The following is a 19,180-nucleotide window of genomic DNA, read 5'->3' as shown; positions in this document are numbered from 1 at the left end:
CTCCTGACATCACGTCCCAGTCTTCTAAGTGGAACAACATAAAAATACAAGAATGTAGCAACCAATGGCTCACAAGACTGGAAACTGGAATCAGAACAATTAGAAACCTGTTACAACTGTTCCAGATGGGAACACTTAGAGCTTTCATTCGCTTACATTAAAATTCCCTTATTTTCTCTGTACTGTAGTTCCCTCATTAGATCAGCTGCAAGATGACCATAACCCTATTCTTGACACAGCATAGACCTCACAGTTCCTCACTATGTCCAAGACCACTCTTCTCCTCTAACAAGTAAAGATTAATTGATTATCTAGGCCCTCATTGAGATCAGATGCTTTATTAAAAGAAACCTTTATCATCATCTGGATCCGCGTATTATTCTTAGATTCTATACAATCTTGGACATATCAGCAAACCTTCTCCCTCTGGAGTTAATGGAAGCTTTGTTATTGACTTCATAGGGAGAAAGGTTAGGCTCCTTAACTTTATTGTACTCTACACTTCCAATAAAAATATTTGTTTAAAAAAATCAAATGAAGATTTTCCTCCTACGTTTTCCCATTCTGCGGATGGGGAACAATAAAAAAAACTAGGGCTGTTCATTAATCACAATTAACTCACACGATTAACTCAAAAAAATTAATCACGATTAAAAAAATTAATCACAGTTTTAATCATATTGTTAAACAATAGAATACCAATTGAAATTTATTAAATATTTTTGCATGTTTTTCTACATTTTCAAATATATTGATTTCAATTACAATACAGAATACAAAGTATACACTGCTCACTTTATATTATATTTGATTACAAATATTTGCACTGTAAAAATGATAAACAAAAGAAACAATATTTTTCAGTTCACCTCATATAAGTACTGTAGTGCAATCTCTTTATTGTGAAAGTGCAACTTACAAATGTAGATTTTTTTTGTTACATAACTGCACTCAAAAACAAAACAATACAAAACTTTAGAGCCTACAACTCCACTCAGTCTTATTTCTTGTTCCGCTAAGCGCTAAGACAATCAAATTTGTTTACATTTACAGCAGATAATGCTGCCTACTTCTTATTTACAATGTCACCAGAAAGTGAGAACAGGCATTTGAATAGGACTTTTGTAGCCAGCATTGCAAGGTATTTACATTCCAGATACGCTAAACCAGAGGTGGGCAAACTACAGCGCGCGGGACTGTCCTGCCTGGCCAGCTGTCCCCACTCCCATGCAGCCATGCCGCCGCATGGCACAATGCTCTGGGCAGCAGGGTTGCAGAGCCCGGCCTGACCTGGTGCTCTGTGCTGCATGGCACAGCGCAGCTGGCTGTCCTGGTGCAGCTGCGCCGCCAACCACTGGTGCTCCAGGCAGCGCGGTAAGGGGGAAGGGAGTGGACGGGGGGTTGGATAGAGGGCAGGGGAGTTCAGGGGGTGTTCAGGGGCGTGGACAGGGGTCGAGGCAGTCAGAGGGCAGGGAACGGGGGTTGAATGGGGGCAGGGGTCCCAGTGGGGCAGTCATGAAGGAGAGGAGGGGTTGGATGGGGCAGCAGGGAGCAGTCAAGGGACAGGGAGCAGGAGTCCCAGGGGAGGCAATCAGGAAGGAGAGGGGGGTTGAATGGGGCGGTTAGAGGCAGTTAGGGGCAGGGGGCAGTTAGGGGCAAGGGGTCCAGGGGCGGTCAGGGAGAAGGGGTGGTTGGATGGGGCAGGAGTCCCGGGGGGGGGCCGTCATGGGGCGAGAGGCAGGTGGGGTCAGATAGGGGGCGGGGACCAGGCCATGCCTCACTGTTTGGGGAGGCACAGCTTCCCCTAACCAGTCCTACATACAATTTCAGAAACCCGATGCGGCCCTGAGGCAAAAAAGTTTGCCCACCCCTGTGCTAAAGATTCATATGCCCCTTCATGCTTCAGCCACCACTCCAGACAACATGCTTCCATGCTGACTATGCTCATTAAAAAAATGTGTTAATTACATTTGTGACCGAAATCCTTGGGGGAGAATTGTATGTCTCCGTCTCTATTTTATCCCCATTCTGCCACATATTTCATGTTATAATAGTCTCGGACGATGACTCAGCACGTGTTGTTCATTTTAAGAACACTTTCACTGCAGATTTGACAAAACGCAAAGAAGGTACCAATGTGAGATTTCTAAAGATAGCTATAGCACTCAACTCAAGGTTTAAGAATCTGAAGTGCCTTCCAAAATCGGAGAGGGATGAGGTGCCATGTTTTTAGAAGTCTTAAAAGAGCAACACTCTGATGCGGAAACTACAGAACCTGAACCACCAAAAAGGAAAATCAACCTTCTGCTGGTGGCACCTGACTCAGATGATGAAAATGAACATGCATCGGTCTGCACTGCTTTGGATTGTTATCGAACAGAACACGTTATCAGCATGGACGCATGTCCTCTGGAATGGTGGTTGAAGTATGAAGGACATATGAATCTTTAGCGCATCTGGCATGTAAATATCTAGCGCCACCGGCTACAACAGTGCCATGAGAACACTTGTTCTCACTTTCAACTGACATGAACAAGAAGCAGGCGGCATTATCTCCTGCAAATGTAAACAAACTTGTTTGGCTGAACAAGAAATAGGACTGAGTAGACTTGTAGGCTCCAAAGTTTTACACTGTTTTATTTTTGAAAGCATTTTTTTGTACATAATTCTAAATTTGTAATTTCAACTTGCATGATAGAGATTGCACTACAGTATTTGAAAAATAATATTTATTTTGTTTTTTACAGTGCAAATATTTGTAATCACAAATAAATATAAAGTGAGCACTGTACACTTTGTATTCTGTGTTATAATTGAAATCAATATATTTGAAAATGTAGAAAACATCCAAAAATGTTTAAATAAATGTTGTTTAACAGTGCAATTAATCGCAATTAATTTTTTTAATCGCGATTAATTTTTTTAATGGCTTGACAGCCCTAAAAAAACCCTCAATGTTAAAAAAATTCTCATTATTAAATATATATAGTTTATATTAGTAAATTTTGTAATTTAGATTAGTATTGTATATTTGTAACATTTTGGGGACTGGTTTTTTAACTCTTATTTGTCTTTAAAATACCTAGCACACATTTGGTCCTGTATAAATAATAATTACTTTTTTTTCTGGCAAGAACAATCAGACTTTGGTTTAGCAGATCACTACAATTTCCTAAAATTCTCCCCATGTTCTTCTAGTCCATTTTGTCAACTGCTATGGTGGCAATTTCTGTCCAGCCATGAGATATGTACCGAAGCTGCAGTTAAGTTAAGGCAATAGATAAGCTGGTATGGGTTAATGTAGATAAAAAGGTATGTGGTTAGTGGCAGATGGTTAAAATGATTAGATTATATGAGCTGGGAGATAAGACGGTAGATGGTTGCAATTAAGGACCTGAATCACAAACCATCCTGTACTTGGACAATTTATGAAATAATTACACATTTTTGTCATGTAATTTTTGCTTTTTGTAAAATTGAGTTTTTTGTAAAATTAGAGCTACTAGACTAGAGCAGAGATACAGATCTATCTGCAGACTGGATACAATATTGGCTCTGAAAATTAACATTATTCTTTATCTTCACTTAATTCACCCTGAGAACTGCACATGCCATACTGCTAACAACACTAACGCCATTCATCATACACTTAATAATTTTCCTAATTTTATATGAAAGGCACAATACCTGGAGAACTGCTTGGCACAAAAAGATGTTCCCATTGCTTGTTAATCCGCAGTTCATTACACTCATATTCAGCAGCTTTCACTTCAAGCACATCCGGCAATAAAACTTCTTCCACAATGTCAAGCAGAGGACTACTTTCATCATTCAAGACATCAAGGTTTCGATGACTGTCATGTATTAATTTATGCTGCTCATCAAGAAAATCAATTCCATATACACACAAATTAACAGAATGATGTGATATATACAGTATGATAAATATCAACATTAGCATAAAAGGATTGCTAGATAAATGAATCTAAATGGACACATAAAAGGAAAAGCAAATTTTCTGTTTTGTTTCCCTTGCCTATCTATAGAATTTCTATAATGTGTATCACTATAGTATCTAAGTGCTGAACAATGAAATAGCCTTCAAGCCTAGTTGTACCTTCCATGATAGAAGAGACAGAAAATCCCTGAACTTTGAGTAACATAACTCAGAGTAACCCATCATCCAGAATTCTTTTTTTTTTTTCCTTCTCTCCAAGAGAACAAAACATTTTGCACGGAAAGTTTAAAAAAAAAAAAAAAAGCTGGCTCTCTGATTGGGAGAAAATGACCCTCCTTCATGTCCTAGAGAAACCAGAGTAAAATATAGACCTGTAACACTTGAAAGCTTATATATTTTACTATTTTGTGTGATATTTTTTATATTTCAGAAAGGAAACAGATTTAAACTAACGTATGACCATTTTATTCCGAAAAACAAACAACAACATTTATTATTTAACTACGGTAGCACCTACTGTGCATTAGGTCTTTCCAAACATTCATGAAACACATTCTGTGTTCTAAGAAGCTCACAGTCTAAGGAATCTAAGTTCAATGGGACTACTCTCATGTCTAAATTTAACCATGAGTAACAGTTTGCGGAATCTATGTACAGCTTATGAATTCTGTTTGAAATTGGTAACTTTCTATATGTATGTATGTCAGACTGCAAACCGCATTTTTTTGGAGCGGGTGGGGGGGCTCATCTACTTTCTCTCCTGTCTTTGCTAGACTGAAATTCCAAGAAGTAGTGACATAGGGCACACAATGGAGTGTCATTAAACTTTTATGGTCCTTTATATACATGTAAACCCCTTGGACAAAGAGTTGGCTACCACCCTGGACAAACTAGTTTTTCAAGTTTGAATTTGGTATGAGGGGTATGAGGGCAGAGGGAGATAACTAACTTTAGCAAAGCTTTTGATACGGGCTCCCACAGTATTCTTGCCAGCAAGTTAAAGTAGTATGGGCTGGATGAATGGACTATAAGGTGAATAGAAAGCTGGATAGATTGTCGGGCTCAACGGGTAGTGATCAACGGCTCCATGTCTAGTTGGCAGCCGGTATCAAGCAGAGTGCCCCAGGGGTCGGTCCTGGGGCCAGTTTTGATCAACATCTTTATTAATGATCTGGATGATGGGATGAATTGCACCCTCAGCAAGTTCGCAGATGACACTAAGAATGGGGGGGAGGTAGGTACGCTGGAGGGTAGGGATAGACTCTAGAGTGACCTAGACAAATTGGAGGATTGGGCCAAAAGAACTCTGATGAGGTTAAATAAGGACAAGTACAGAGTCCTGCACTTAGGAAGAAAGAATCCCATGCACTGCTACAGGCTGGGGACTGACTAGTTAAGCAGCAGTTCTGCAGAAAAGGACCTGGGTATTACAGTGGATGAGAAGCTGGATACGAGTCAGCAGTGTGCCCTTGTTGCCAAGAAGGCCAACGGCATATTGGGCTGTATTAGTAGGAGCATTGCCAGCAGATCGAGGGAGGGGATTATTCCCTTCTATTTGGCACTGGTGAGGCCACACCTGGAGTATTGCGTCCAGTTTTGGTTCCCCCACTACAGAAGGGATGTGGACAAACTGGAGAGAGTCCAGCGGAGGGCAACAAAAATGATTAGGGGGCTGGGACACATGACTTATGAGGAGAGGCTGAGGGAACTGGGTTATTTAGTCTACAGAAGAGAAGAGTGAGGAGAGATTTGATAACAGCCTTCAACTACCTGAAGGGGGATTCCAAAGAGGATGGAGCTAGGTTGTTCCCAGTGGTGGTAGATGACAGAACAAGAAGCAATGGTCTCAAGTTGCAATGGGGGAGGTCTAGGTTGGATATTAGGAAACACTATTTCACTAGGAGGGTAATGAAGCACTGGAATGGGTTATCTAGGGAGGTGGTGGAATCTCCATCCTTAGAGGTTTTTAAGGCCCGGCTTGACAAAGCCCTGGCAGGGATGATTTAATGGGTGTTGGTCCTGCTTTGAGCAGGGGATTGGTCTCTTCCAATACTTATATTCTATAATTCTAACTAAGCAATGGATCACCGGTGGGAGACTGAATACCTGATGAGACTAATCAGCATGCTACAAAGGAGGTTATAAAAGAAAAGGTCTCTCACCAGCCATTTTGGAGAGAGAGGGGGAAAAAGACCAGAAATAGGCTGCAGGAATGAGAAGGACTCCATGTTCTGAAAGAGAAGCCATGTGCAAGAGGGAAGGAGGAGAGGAAGGATGGATGGATCCTGGACTCCTTAAAAAATTCTGACCTGACCCCAGAGAATGCTCAAATGCAGTGAGGAAACTGAAGCAGAGAAACGTGAACAGGATTTTTATTTTTCTATCCAGATCCTTCAATTTCTTGTGCTATCTAAAGTAAAGAATAAGTTTGTTAGAAAACCTTTGCAAAGCCTGTGTGTTATGTGCTTCAACTATCACATATCCATGGAGAGGTAAATGGTAAACCAAAGTACCCACAAGGCTGGAGCTCTGCTTATGCAACTGGTGTCTTGGAGGAGTCAGCACTGGTCTTGGGGCTTATAGAAGCTGAACCATGAGGTCCCACTTCCATGAAGGTATAACAAAGTCTCTTCCCATAAGTGTGCCAAAGAGGCTAAAGAAAGATACAGTGATGGAGTCTACTCAAACCCATGGAAGCTTAAATCACATGGGTCGAGCATTTTTGGATTCAAATGCAGCAGCCTGGTGAATGTCTAACGTGGGAAACTTCACCAGGGCTGTGGCAACATAAAAAGTCTTTGCAGGATTGGGGCCTTAGTTTATTTTAAACTCTACATACTTCACACACAAAAGATATTGAGCTCTAGTTGTAGAAAAAAGTAGACTACTGATGGATTTGTCTTACTATTATTTTGTTCTGCCTTACCAATAGTTTACTATGATGTCACTTTAAATCTCCAACTTTTTTATAATCCTATGATGCATAGTTGTTTATCCTTTATACAATCCAAATGTTGCATATTATTTAATACCACCAGTGATGTTCATTATAATTTATACAAAAAGTAAGACAAGGTCCCTACCTTGATAAGCTTATAACTAAGTGTTGAAGAGTAAAGACATGATCAGCAATGGTTTAAGAGAATTAATGAAACAAAACAAGAGGGGACACAGTTCTTGGAAGGGCATTTTGATTGTGTTTTATTTTATGGGCATGAATTATGGGTAGCAAATATTTGAGTTGTAAAGTTAACTTTTTTTTTCTTGTATATAAATAACTCTTTTGTGCTCAGGAGAAAGACTGGCAATAGGATTCAACAGTGATCAATGACTGAAAGCCAGCTAACTGAAGCAAGTTTTGAGATGAGATTCATAGGAGAGGTTTTTGGGGAGACATGAAAGGAGGCACAGAATTACCTAGGGAAAGAAAAAAATGTGCCTTGAAACTACAGTGATGGGTGCTTTACAATAGTTGATAGATGCTTGAAGGAGAGTGGCATTAGTTAAATTAAGAATACACAAGGAGGATTAGATAAATATGAGACATTCTTTAAGGAATTCAGTTGACTTTCATGAAGAAAAAATACTATACCTGGTATGTATTTTTGTCCAAATCTTTTAATTCTGAGCCTTCTTCACCAGTCATGATAAAAAATGCTAAACTGTCATCGGATAAGATTTCTGTCTAAGGATGAAAAAAAACAAACAAAACCCAAGCAAAAACACGAGTCTTCAGCAATCATCATTATTATGTAGCTATGTAAAAATCTTGCATGTAACCAGAAAAAAAATCTTTTTCAGATTTAGAAGTATAGAATTGTTTTGATTTTCAGTAACTTATCAGAGATGGCCACAAGAAGAAGTTATTCACCTTGTGCAGTAATGATGGTTCTTTGAGATGCGTGTCCCTATGGGTGCTCACTTTAAGTATATCTGCGTTCCTCCACTGCTGATTGGAGAACTTTTGTAGCAGTGTCCGTTCAGCCCATGCATGCGCTGCCCTCTACCCCATGCTCTGCCAAAGGCAAATCCTCCTCAGTTCCTTCTCTACTGCAGAGTTATTGCCAAGAACTCTGAAGCAGAGGGGAAGAGGGTGGGTCGTGGAGCACGCATAGGGACACACATCTCAAAGAACCATTGTTACTGCACAAGGTAACTTCTTCTTCAAGTAGCGTCCCTATGAGTGCTCCACTGTGGGTGACTCCCAAGCATTACCTCCCACTGAAGGATGGGGCTTCAGAGTCGAGTCTGTCATGGACGAAAAAACTGTGGTGCCGAATCAAGCATCTGCAGCAGAGTCCCCCAATATGGCATAAGTGTGTGCAGATGCTCAGGTAGCTGCTTTGCAGATTTCTGATACAGGGATACCCTGGGCAAAGGTGACGGACAAGAGACCAATCTCGAAGAGTGTACTGTGGATGGGGGTGCTAAATTGTAAATCTGGTAAAAGTCTGATGTAGTTCAAGACCCATTTGGAGAGTCTTTGAGCTGAAATCGTTGGGCCTTTCAAACTATCCGCAATGGAGAGGAAGAGTCTTGGAGATTTTCTAAAAACTCTTCTCCTGCCGAATAGGCTAAGGCTCTCCTAATGTCAAGCATATGGAGCATGACTACCCTATTATCCTGATGAGGTTTGAGATAAAAGGTTGGAAGGTGCATCAGTTGGTTCACGTGCAATGCAGAGATCACCTAGGGAGTGAACTTTGGATGTGGTCTAAGTGTGACTTTGTGAGGGAAAAACACTGTGAAGGAGGGATGCACCAGAGTCGCTATCTCCCCTATCCTTCTTGCCACCGTGATGGCGATCAGGAATGTTGAGAGACATTGATACCATTATACACACACAAGCGAACCAAAAATAATTTAATCAATAATAGTCAAAATTTACAGATAGACAAAGTAAGAAAAATGCTGCTTGAGAACTTACTAGTTTGAGTTAAGTGTATTTACTTTGTACATTAGGGGAGGAATAGCTCAGTGGTTTGAGCATTGGCCTGCTAAACCCAGAGTTGTGAGTTCAATCCTTGGGGGGTCATTTAGGGATCTGGGGCAAAAATAAGGGACAGTACTTGGTCCTGCTGTGAAGGCAGGGGGACGGGATTCGATGACCTTTTAAGGTCCCTTTCAGTGCTATGAGATAGGTATATCTCAAAAAAAAAAATGTTTTGACATATGATGTTGACAATCTGTGTTTTAACAGTTTTAAAGCTTTGACTTTTTGAATGTCAACACCTACTGTAATTAAATAATTATTGCTCACCGCCTGGTTTTCTGACCCCCACTAATTTCCTGCAATTCTGAAAATTTAAGTCAATAAAAATGGGGCAAACACTTATAAATAAATACTATTACCTATCAAATTTATAAAAAAAATAAAATAAAATTCTGCCAAGTATGGCCATTATGCACAACATTCTGCACCTCTCTTGTGCAGGATCAAACCCTATGAATCACAAAAAAGTCAGAAAACGCAAATGCAGCATTCAGGTTATACAGTTAAACTCATTAAAAGTCAATAATTCAACAGTTAACATTTCACCAGTAACATTAATTTGGCTGCAATGAATATCTGGAATCACAGAATCATAGAATATTAGGGTTGGAAGAGACCTCAGGAGGTCATCTAGTCCAATCCCCTGCTCAAAGCAGGACCAACACCAACTAAATCATCCCAGCCAGAGCTTTGTCAAGCCGGGCCTTAAAAACCTCTAAGGATGGAGATTCCACCACCTCCCTAGGTAACCCATTCCAGTGCTTCACTACCCTCCTAGTGAAATAGTGTTTCCTAATATCCAACCTAGACCTCCCCCATTGCAACTTGAGACCATTGCTTCTTGTTCTGTCATCTACCACCACTGGGAACAACCTAGCTCCATCCTCTTTGGAATCCCCCTTCAGGTAGTTGAAGGCCGCTATGAAATCCCCCCTCATTCTTCTCTTCTGTAGACTAAATAACCCCAGTTCCCCCAGCCTCTCCTCGTAAGTCATGTGCCCCAGCCCCCTAATCATTTTTGTTGCCCTCGGCTGGACTCTCTCCAATTTGTCCACATCCCTTCTGTAGTGGGGGAACCAAAACTGGATGCAATACTCCAGGTGCGGCCTCATCAGTGCCAAATAGAAGGGAATAATCCCCTCCCTCGATCTGCTGGCAATGCTCCTACTAATACAGCCCAATATGCCGTTGGCCTTCTTGGCAACAAGGGCACACTGCTGACTCATATCCAGCTTCTCATCCACTGTAATACCCAGGTACTTTTCTGCAGAACTGCTGCTTAGCCAATCGGTCCTCAGCCTGCAGCAGTGCATGGGATTCTTTCTTCCTAAGTGCAGGACTCTGTACTTGTCCTTGTTTAACCTCATCAGAGTTCTTTTGGCCCAATCCTCCAATTTGTCTAGGTCACTCTAGAGCCTATCGCTACCCTCCAGCATATCTACCTCTCCCCACAGTTTAGTGTCATCTGTGAACTTGCTGAGGGTGCTATTAATCCCATCATCCAGATCATTAATAAAGTTGTTGAACAAAACCAGCCCCAGGACTGACCCCTGGGGCACTCAGCTTGATACCAGCCGCCAACTACACATTGAGCCATTGATCACTAGCCATTGAGCCCAACAATCTAACCAGCTTTCTATCCTATTCTATTAATATATACATTAAATAACAAACAGCAATATATTAACCAAAAAATTAGTAACAAAATGTGAGTAGATGCATGCCATATATCATAGTTAAAGATACTACTGGAAACTTAACGCATGCATTTTTTGCATTGAACTGAATATAATGTATATAGCTTACTTATTTTGTTTACTATTTGCAATATTTGTAAAATTTATTACCTCAGTCCTCACTTCAAGGTTTTTCTGGTATATTTTAGTATCAGAGAGGCTTTTGTCTGTTGACTTTTCTTCTTGTACAACCTAAAATAAGAGGTATAGTATTATACTTATTTTCTACAGAAACAACCAATACAACTATTGTTCTGAAAAGTATGCAGAAAGCCAAAAACTTAATTCACTTACAACTTTTACAGATCTTGTACTTAACTTTTGGAGGTGCTCTGAACAGTGTGGCACAGCAGAAAAGTTTTCTAAATTGACAGAACTTTCAGCCTTTCGCACACACAAAAAATGTAGCTTGTTGCATGTTTCACTTAATAAATTACAAGTCCAAGAAAAATAAGTTATCTTGTATGTTTTCAGTTTCTCTCTTACTCTACCTCGTAATGCTTCAGTTACACGCCTTTGTTTTTCTACATCAGCCACATCCAGTGTAAAAATAGCATAGCACAAAATTTTTAACACACCTTCTTGTGGTACTAAATACTATTTTTTTAAAGTATATTCTTCTGCAGTGCATAGCCCATTTACTATTAATTATTTATAGTGAATAGAATGGTCTTCTTATGAAAGGTATTAGATAGCAATACAATAGTGTTCATCAGGCAGTTTTATAGATGTAAACAGAATCACCAAGATATAACTAGAATCTTGTAACATGTACAATTTGTAGGATTTTTTTTTTTTTAAATCCTGGGTGTCTGAAAAACACAGATGTCCAGGATCAAATTTTCAAACTGGCTTCTAAAGTTACATAAAAAAAATTTCAGAAAGCAGAACCCTGACTACTAGTTACCATATTCATGCATACACATGCCGATTTGAGGCATAACTACAGGAACAAAGGCAAAATATGTGGCCTCTTGAGCCCAATTTGAAAATTTGATGTCTGTTAACTTTACCATTTTATACTGAATATACGAACAAAGATCCATCCAAACCTTCCTTATCTGAAATAGCATCTTGTCCCCATGCATTCAAATAAGAATGTTCAAATAATTTAAACTCAGCAGCTGCTTCCTGACTTAGCTGCCTCCCATGTTCAGTGCATGGATTTGCACTGACTGCTGTAAACAAGGCCACTCCTTCTCTCTCTTGGCTTCATGAAAACCAGCATGCTCAGCAGGACTTCAGTATATAATTCAATTCCAATCATCACATTAATAGAAACATGATCTAGGGGAGAAGATGACAACTGAAGTGCTGGGTAGTTGGTGGAAGGTAACAGATTCAGAGACAAACGGAGGGGGAAAAGATCCTATCTTTATTAAAGTGAATACTTCCCTAATGTGAAGTATTCTCTCAGAACTGGCCAAGTACTGATCTAAGATTAGTGTAAATCAGAAGTAACTCCATCTGTTTTCATGGTTAACTCATGCTTTACAGTGAACTAACCAACTTCAGAATCTGGCCCATAGCGCATACCTCTAGATTTAACATCTGGAGCCATATATGCACAGAATACCATTTTCAAATAGGCAATACTTTGATACATCAAAACTAACCTTTTTCAAACCTAACAAAGACACTACTCCTCATAGAGGTGACAATTATTTACATCATTTTAAATTGTGAAGTTTAGCTTTTTTGACACCTTGTCAAACAATATGTGGTTAATATTTTTATGAGACAAGCATATTTTTTCCTTGCCAACATCAAACAATTAGAGAAACTGGGATCAAACTTTCTAAATAAATTCAACTTTGGAAAGAAAAGTTTCATCTTAAATGTGTATGTGAACATCTTAAGAAGTTTCATCTTAAATGTGTACGTGTATGTGAACATAAAAGGGTTAATTTCTAATAAAATATAATTGTTTTAATAATTTGGCCTAGAGTCTGAGACACACTCTCAGATTTATTTAATTAATCAAAATAAATACGTAATAAAAGTAAATAATTGAAACCATTTTGTAGCATTACACTAATTTTAAAAATGTAGCTCTGCCTTAATTTTGAATTAAATTTAAGTCAGTGTTGGACGGAAGGTTGTATCACTTATTATGAAAATATTTGCAATGTATTTCACATTTTGTTAAAAATCTCACTCATAAGAACGGCCATACCGGGTCAGACCAAAGGTCCATTTAGCCCAGTATCCTGTCTTCCAACAGTGGCCAATGCCAGGTGCCCCAGAGGGAATGAACAGAACAGATAATCAACAAGTGATCAATCATCAAACTCAGCATTTTGCAATCACCTTCATTCACTGTTAGTTTGACAACCTTGAAAATATAGTAAAGTATGTATTCACAAAGAGCCCAATTGTTACACCCTTACTTATGGTGAATAATAACTTTCAGGGGTTCTCAAACTTCACTGCACTGCAACACCCTTCTAACAACAAAATTACTACCTGGGTGTGGAGCCCAAGCCCCGCTGCTCCGGGTGGGAGGAGAGGGGACCCGGAGCCCAAGCCCCACTGCCTGAGGTGAGAGTGGAGCTTCAGCTTCAACTCTGAGTCATAGTAAGACTAATGCTGGCCCTGGTGACACCATTAAAATTGGGTCACAACCAGCGTACCCTCTAATTTTTCCCACGCATGTGCAGAATGAATTTTGTTATGTGCACCAATACACATCACCTCCATATTGGTGCACATAACAAAATTCATGTGGCGGGGGTGGAGCTGAGGGGTTCAGAATGTGGGAGGGTGACGGCTCCAGCTGGGGGTGCAGGCTCTGGGGAGGGGCTGGGGATGAGGGGCTCAGGGCTGGGCCAGAGGGTTGGGGGTGCCGAGGGGGGCTGAGGACTCTGGCTAGGGTGCAGGTTCTGGGATGGGGCTGGGGATGAGGGATTTGGGGTGCAGGTTGCCCCAGGGCTACAGCAGGGAGACAGAGCTCCGCCCCCCCCCCGCTCTCTCTCCCCTCAGCAGCACCTGGGCGGGGGGGGGAAGAGGCCCCTCTCCCCACCGCGGCAGCTCTGGGGTTGGAGCCACAGGATAGGCGCCTCTCCCCCAGCAGCGGCAGGTCTGGGCCAGGGCTGGGTTGGGGCTGCGGGAGAGACGCTGCTCCCCACGCTGCGGCAGGTCCGGGGATGGGCTGGAGCCGGCGCCTCTCCCCCGGCCACAGCAGGTCCAGGGCTAGGGAAGAGGCATCTCTCCCTACTGCAGCCCTGAGCTGCGTGGTACTTAATAGACTGCTGCGCGGCTATGTGGCCATGCACCTTAGAGGGAACCTGGGTCACAAACCACTTTGGGGTCCCAACCCACAGTTTGAGAACCGCTGCCTTACACCATGAGAAGTTCCATTGAATATAGTGTTATTCAATGTGAGTGTGGGTATCAATCTGGACCAATAAACATATAATATGGTTCCAGCTCAGGCAATAAGCGCATCTTCATCAAACAATATCAATCAAGAGCAAAGACAAGTATCTTTATTGAGCTACCTTCCTGGAAATTCTGATCTACAAATTCTTCTGTTTGATGCCTAATAACATGTTCACTGTCTTCAGTCAACTATGAAAAACAAATGACCAGAGGAAAGATTTAAAGTAAAAGTTTTAAAATTAAACTGCAGATCCTACATTTAATATTTTCTAGACTTGCATATTGCACTGCTTGTGTAACATTTTACAGTACTTGCTATCGGTAAGTGTCTAATACAGTGTATGACACTCTGTACATCAAACTAGTACTCTGGAACCCCCATATTCACCACTGTGATATGATTATATGTTTTCTACAGTGCATGCCTTGTGGAGGTATTCTTTAAGAAGTCTTGATTTTTTGACCATTAATATCCTGTTGAATTGTATGTACTATCATTGTATGTGAAGTTATGAAGTAATGCTTTATATTTGTTACTGTAATATATGATAAAAGGAAAACGCTCATAGCTAGCCTTTCAGTGGCCACAAAGGAGTAACTAACACTGACAAGACAGATTTGCATCTAGATTGGCCAGACAGGTGTTGATGGCTCATCAAGAATGCATTCTCCCAGAGACTCCTCAGAGAGGGCACGTATACAATGGGGGCTACCTGACCCCCACCTCATAGCAAAGATCTTTCTAGCATGTGGAAATAAACTATAAATGACGGTTCACGCAAGGCTGTCCCTAGCTATTCTGGGGCCCTACGCAGCCCCCCCGGGGGGGAGGTGTGAGGACCCAGGCCTCTGGGGGTAGGCTGACCCAAGGCCTTCACAGGAGGAGAGGGCTGTCATAGAATCATAGAATCATAGAATATCAGGGTTGGAAGGGACCCCTGAAGGTCATCTAGTCCAACCCCCTGCTCGAAGCAGGACCAATTCCCAGTTAAATCATCCCAGCCAGGGCTTTGTCAAGCCTGACCTTAAAAACTTCCAAGGAAGGAGATTCCACCACCTCCCTAGGCAACGCATTCCAGTGTTTCACCACCCTCTTAGTGAAAAAGTTTTTCCTAATATCCAATCTAAACCTCCCCCACTGCAACTTGAGGCCATTACTCCTCGTTCTGTCATCTGCTACCATTGAGAACAGTCTAGAGCCATCCTCTTTGGAACCCCCTTTCAGGTAGTTGAAAGCAGCTATCAAATCCCCCCTCATTCTTCTCTTCTGCAGGCTAAACAATCCCAGCTCCCTCAGCCTCTCCTCATAAGTCATGTGTTCTAGACCCCTAATCATTTTTGTTGCCCTTCGCTGGACTCTCTCCAATTTATCCACATCCTTCTTGTAGTGTGGGGCCCAAAACTGGACACAGTACTCCAGATGAGGCCTCACCAATGTCGAATAGAGGGGGACGATCACGTCCCTCGATCTGCTCGCTATGCCCCTACGTATACATCCCAAAATGCCATTGGCCTTCTTGGCAACAAGGGCACACTGCTGACTCATATCCAGCTTCTCGTCCACTGTCACCCCTAGGTCCTTTTCCGCAGAACTGCTGCCTAGCCATTCGGTCCCTAGTCTGTAGCGGTGCATTGGATTCTTCCGTCCTAAGTGCAGGACCCTGCACTTATCCTTATTGAACCTCATCAGATTTCTTTTGGCCCAATCCTCCAATTTGTCTAGGTCCTTCTGTATCCTATCCCTCCCCTCCAGCGTATCTACCACTCCTCCCAGTTTAGTATCGTCCGCAAATTTGCTGAGAGTGCAATCCACACCATCCTCCAGATCATTTATGAAGATATTGAACAAAACCGGCCCCAGGACCGACCCCTGGGGCACTCCACTTGACACCGGCTGCCAACTAGACATGGAGCCATTGATCACTACCCGTTGAGCCCGACAATCTAGCCAGCTTTCTACCCACCCTATAGTGCATTCATCCAGCCCATACTTCCTTAACTTGCTGACAAGAATACTGTGGGAGACCGTGTCAAAAGCTTTGCTAAAGTCAAGAAACAATACATCCACTGCTTTCCCTTCATCCACAGAACCAGTAATCTCATGATAAAAGGCGATTAGATTAGTCAGGCATGACCTTCCCTTGGTGAATCCATGCTGGCTGTTCCTGATCACTTTCCTTTCATGCAAGTACTTCAAGATTGATTCTTTGAGGACCTGCTCCATGATTTTTCCGGGGACTGAGGTGAGGCTGACTGGCCTGTAGTTCCCAGGATCCTCCTTCTTCCCTTTTTTAAAGATTGGCACTACATTAGCCTTTTTCCAGTCATCCGGGACTTCCCCGGTTCGCCACGAGTTTTCAAAGATAATGGCCAATGGCTCTGCAATCACAGCCGCCAATTCCTTCAGCACTCTCGGATGCAACTCGTCCGGCCCCATGGACTTGTGCACGTCCAGCTTTTCTAAATAGTCCCTAACCACCTCTATCTCCACAGAGGGCTGGCCATCTCTTCCCCATTTTGTGATGCCCAGCGTAGCAGTCTGGGAGCTGACCTTGTTAGTGAAAACAGAGGCAAAAAAAGCATTGAGTACATTAGCTTTTTCCACATCCTCTGTCACTAGGTTGCCTCCCTCATTCAGTAAGGGTCCCACACTTTCCTTGGCTTTCTTCTTGTTGCCAACATACCTGAAGAAACCCTTCTTGTTATTCTTGACATCTCTCGCTATTGGTGCCCCAAATTTTCTGGTGCCCTACACAGCTACATACTTTGCATATGGGTATGGATGGCCCAGATGACATCATCACTGGGACTTTCTCCTTCCCAGTCTCAACACAGAGAAGATCGTTTGGAAGACAATGAACTGTGGAGACTTGCCCCAGGATGAGAAGGGACATCAGCCTGTGTATTAACAACTGTAAAATGCATGGAAAATCCAGTGTTAGTCTGTTAAAGTTAGAATTTAGACTGTGATTCTATTTTTATTTCTTATGTAACCAACTATGTACTCTGTGCCTAACACTTATAATCACTTAAAATCTATCTTTCTGTAGTTGCTAAACTTATTTTAATGTTTTGTCCTTACCAGTGAGTTTGTCTAAAGTGGGGAATCTGCTCAGATTACAAAGGCTGGTCATGTTCACTTTCCTTTGTCAAAGCGATAAACTAATTAATGAGCTTGCACTGTTCAAGAGGTCTTGAGCAGTGTAAGACGGTATATTTTCTGGGGTGCAAGGCTGAGGACTAAGGTGATTGGCTGGAGTCTCCCTGTGTCTAATTCATGAGTGCCTTAGAAAGCATTCATGCACTTCAGCTGGGTGTGTGCCTCCACATGTTGATGTAGTGATAGAATCATAGAATATCAGGGTTGGAAGGGACCTCAGGAGGTCATTTAGTCCAACCCCCTGCTCAAAGCAGGACCAATCCCCAATTAAATCATCCCAGCCAGGGCTTTGTCAAGCCTGACCTTAAAAACTTCTAAGGAAGGAGATTCCACCACCTCCCTAGGCAACGCATTCCAGTGTTTCACCACGCTCCTAGTGAAAAAGTTTTTCCTAATATCCAACCTAAACCTCCCCCACTGCAACTTGAGACCATTACTCCTTGTCCTGTCCTCTTCTACCACTGAGAATAGTCTAGAACCATCCTCTCTGGAACCACCTCTCAGGTAGTTGAAAGCAGCTCTCAAATCTCCCCTCATTCTTCTCTTCTGCAGACTAAACAATCCCAGTTCCCTCAGCCTCTCCTCATAAGTCGTGTTCCAGACCCCTAATCATTTTTGTTGCCCTTCGCTGGACTCTTTCCAATTTATCCACATCCTTCTTGTAGTGTGGGGCCCAAAACTGGACACAGTACTCCAGATGAGGCCTCACCAATGTCAAATAGAGGGGGACGATCATGTCCCTCGATCTGCTCGCTATGCCCCTACTTATACATCCCAAAATGCCATTGGCCTTCTTGGCAACAAGGGCACACTGCTGACTCATATCCAGCTTCTCGTCCACTGTCACCCCTAGGTCCTTTTCCGCAGAACTGCTGCCTAGCCATTCGGTCCCTAGTCTGTAGCTGTGCATTGGGTTCTTCTGTCCTAAGTGCAGGACCCTGCACTTATCCTTATTGAACCTCATCAGATTTCTTTTGGCCCAATCCTCCAATTTGTCTAGGTCCCTTGTATCCTATCCCTGCCCTCCAGCGTATCTACCACTCCTCCCAGTTTAGTATCATCCGCAAATTTGCTGAGAGTGCAATCCACACCATCCTCCAGATCATTTATGAAGATATTGAACAAAACCGGTCCCAGGACCGACCCCTGGGGCACTCCACTTGACACCGGCTGCCAACTAGACATGGAGCCATTGATCACTACCCGTTGAGCCCGACAATCGAGCCAACTTTCTACCCACCTTATAGTGCATTCATCCAGCCCGTACTTCTTTAACTTGCTGACAAGAATACTGTGGGAGACCGTGTCAAAAGCTTTGCTAAAGTCAAGAAACAATACATCCACTGCTTTCCCTTCATCCACAGAACCAGTAATCTCATCATAGAAGGCGATTAGATTAGTCAGGCATGACCTTCCCTTGGTGAATCCATGCTGAGGGTTGGGGTGCCGAGGGGGGCTGATACCCAGCACTGGCCCAGACCTGCCGCTGCTGGGGGAGAGGCGCCTATCCTGAGGCCCCAACCCCAAAGCTGCCGTGGTGCGGAGAGGGGCCTCTCCCCCCCCGCCCAGGTGCTGCTGAGGGGAGAGAGAGCTGGGGGGGGGGGGGGGGCGGAGCTCTGTCTCCCTGCTGTAGTGATCACAGCACCTGGACGGGTTGGCTGCTTGTCACTAGCATAGCATTGTGAGAGACAACTCAGGGAGGAGAGTTTAAGGTGACTCAGAAGTCCCACAGTTCCAGGTTGTGGTCCAGGAGTATGTCACACAGTGGTTTTTAACCTGTGGTCCATGGACCCCTGGGAGTCAGCAGAGTATGTCTAAGAGATCTGCAAAAGGTTGTTGTTACCATAGAACAGTGGTTTTCAACCTGTGGATCCCTGGCCGTCTGCAGACTATGTCTAAGATTTCCAAAAGGGTCCACCCCTCCATTTGAATTTTTTTAGGTGTCCGCAAAT

The 19,180-nt window shown here is 42.6% G+C and overlaps 1 protein-coding gene across 1 annotated transcript in view; it reads right to left on the bottom strand.

Annotated features, from left to right (window-relative positions):
- CC2D2B (coiled-coil and C2 domain containing 2B) overlaps window positions 1-19,180 on the bottom strand; it is a 114,193-nt gene that overhangs the window by 83,238 nt on the left and 11,775 nt on the right. The window contains exons 8-10 of the mRNA XM_077822854.1: window positions 10,799-10,879; window positions 7,551-7,643; window positions 3,688-3,874 (exon numbers count right to left, since the gene is read on the bottom strand). Of these exons, the coding sequence (XP_077678980.1) occupies window positions 3,688-3,874; window positions 7,551-7,643; window positions 10,799-10,879 (361 nt within the window). The remainder of the gene's footprint in view (window positions 1-3,687; window positions 3,875-7,550; window positions 7,644-10,798; window positions 10,880-19,180) is intronic.

Source organism: Eretmochelys imbricata, chromosome 7 (genome assembly GCF_965152235.1).
Source record: "Eretmochelys imbricata isolate rEreImb1 chromosome 7, rEreImb1.hap1, whole genome shotgun sequence".
In the NCBI taxonomy this organism is placed as follows: domain Eukaryota; kingdom Metazoa; phylum Chordata; order Testudines; family Cheloniidae; genus Eretmochelys; species Eretmochelys imbricata.
Note: the sequence above shows the minus strand (reverse complement) of the source record. Positions and strands in the feature narration are given on the sequence as shown.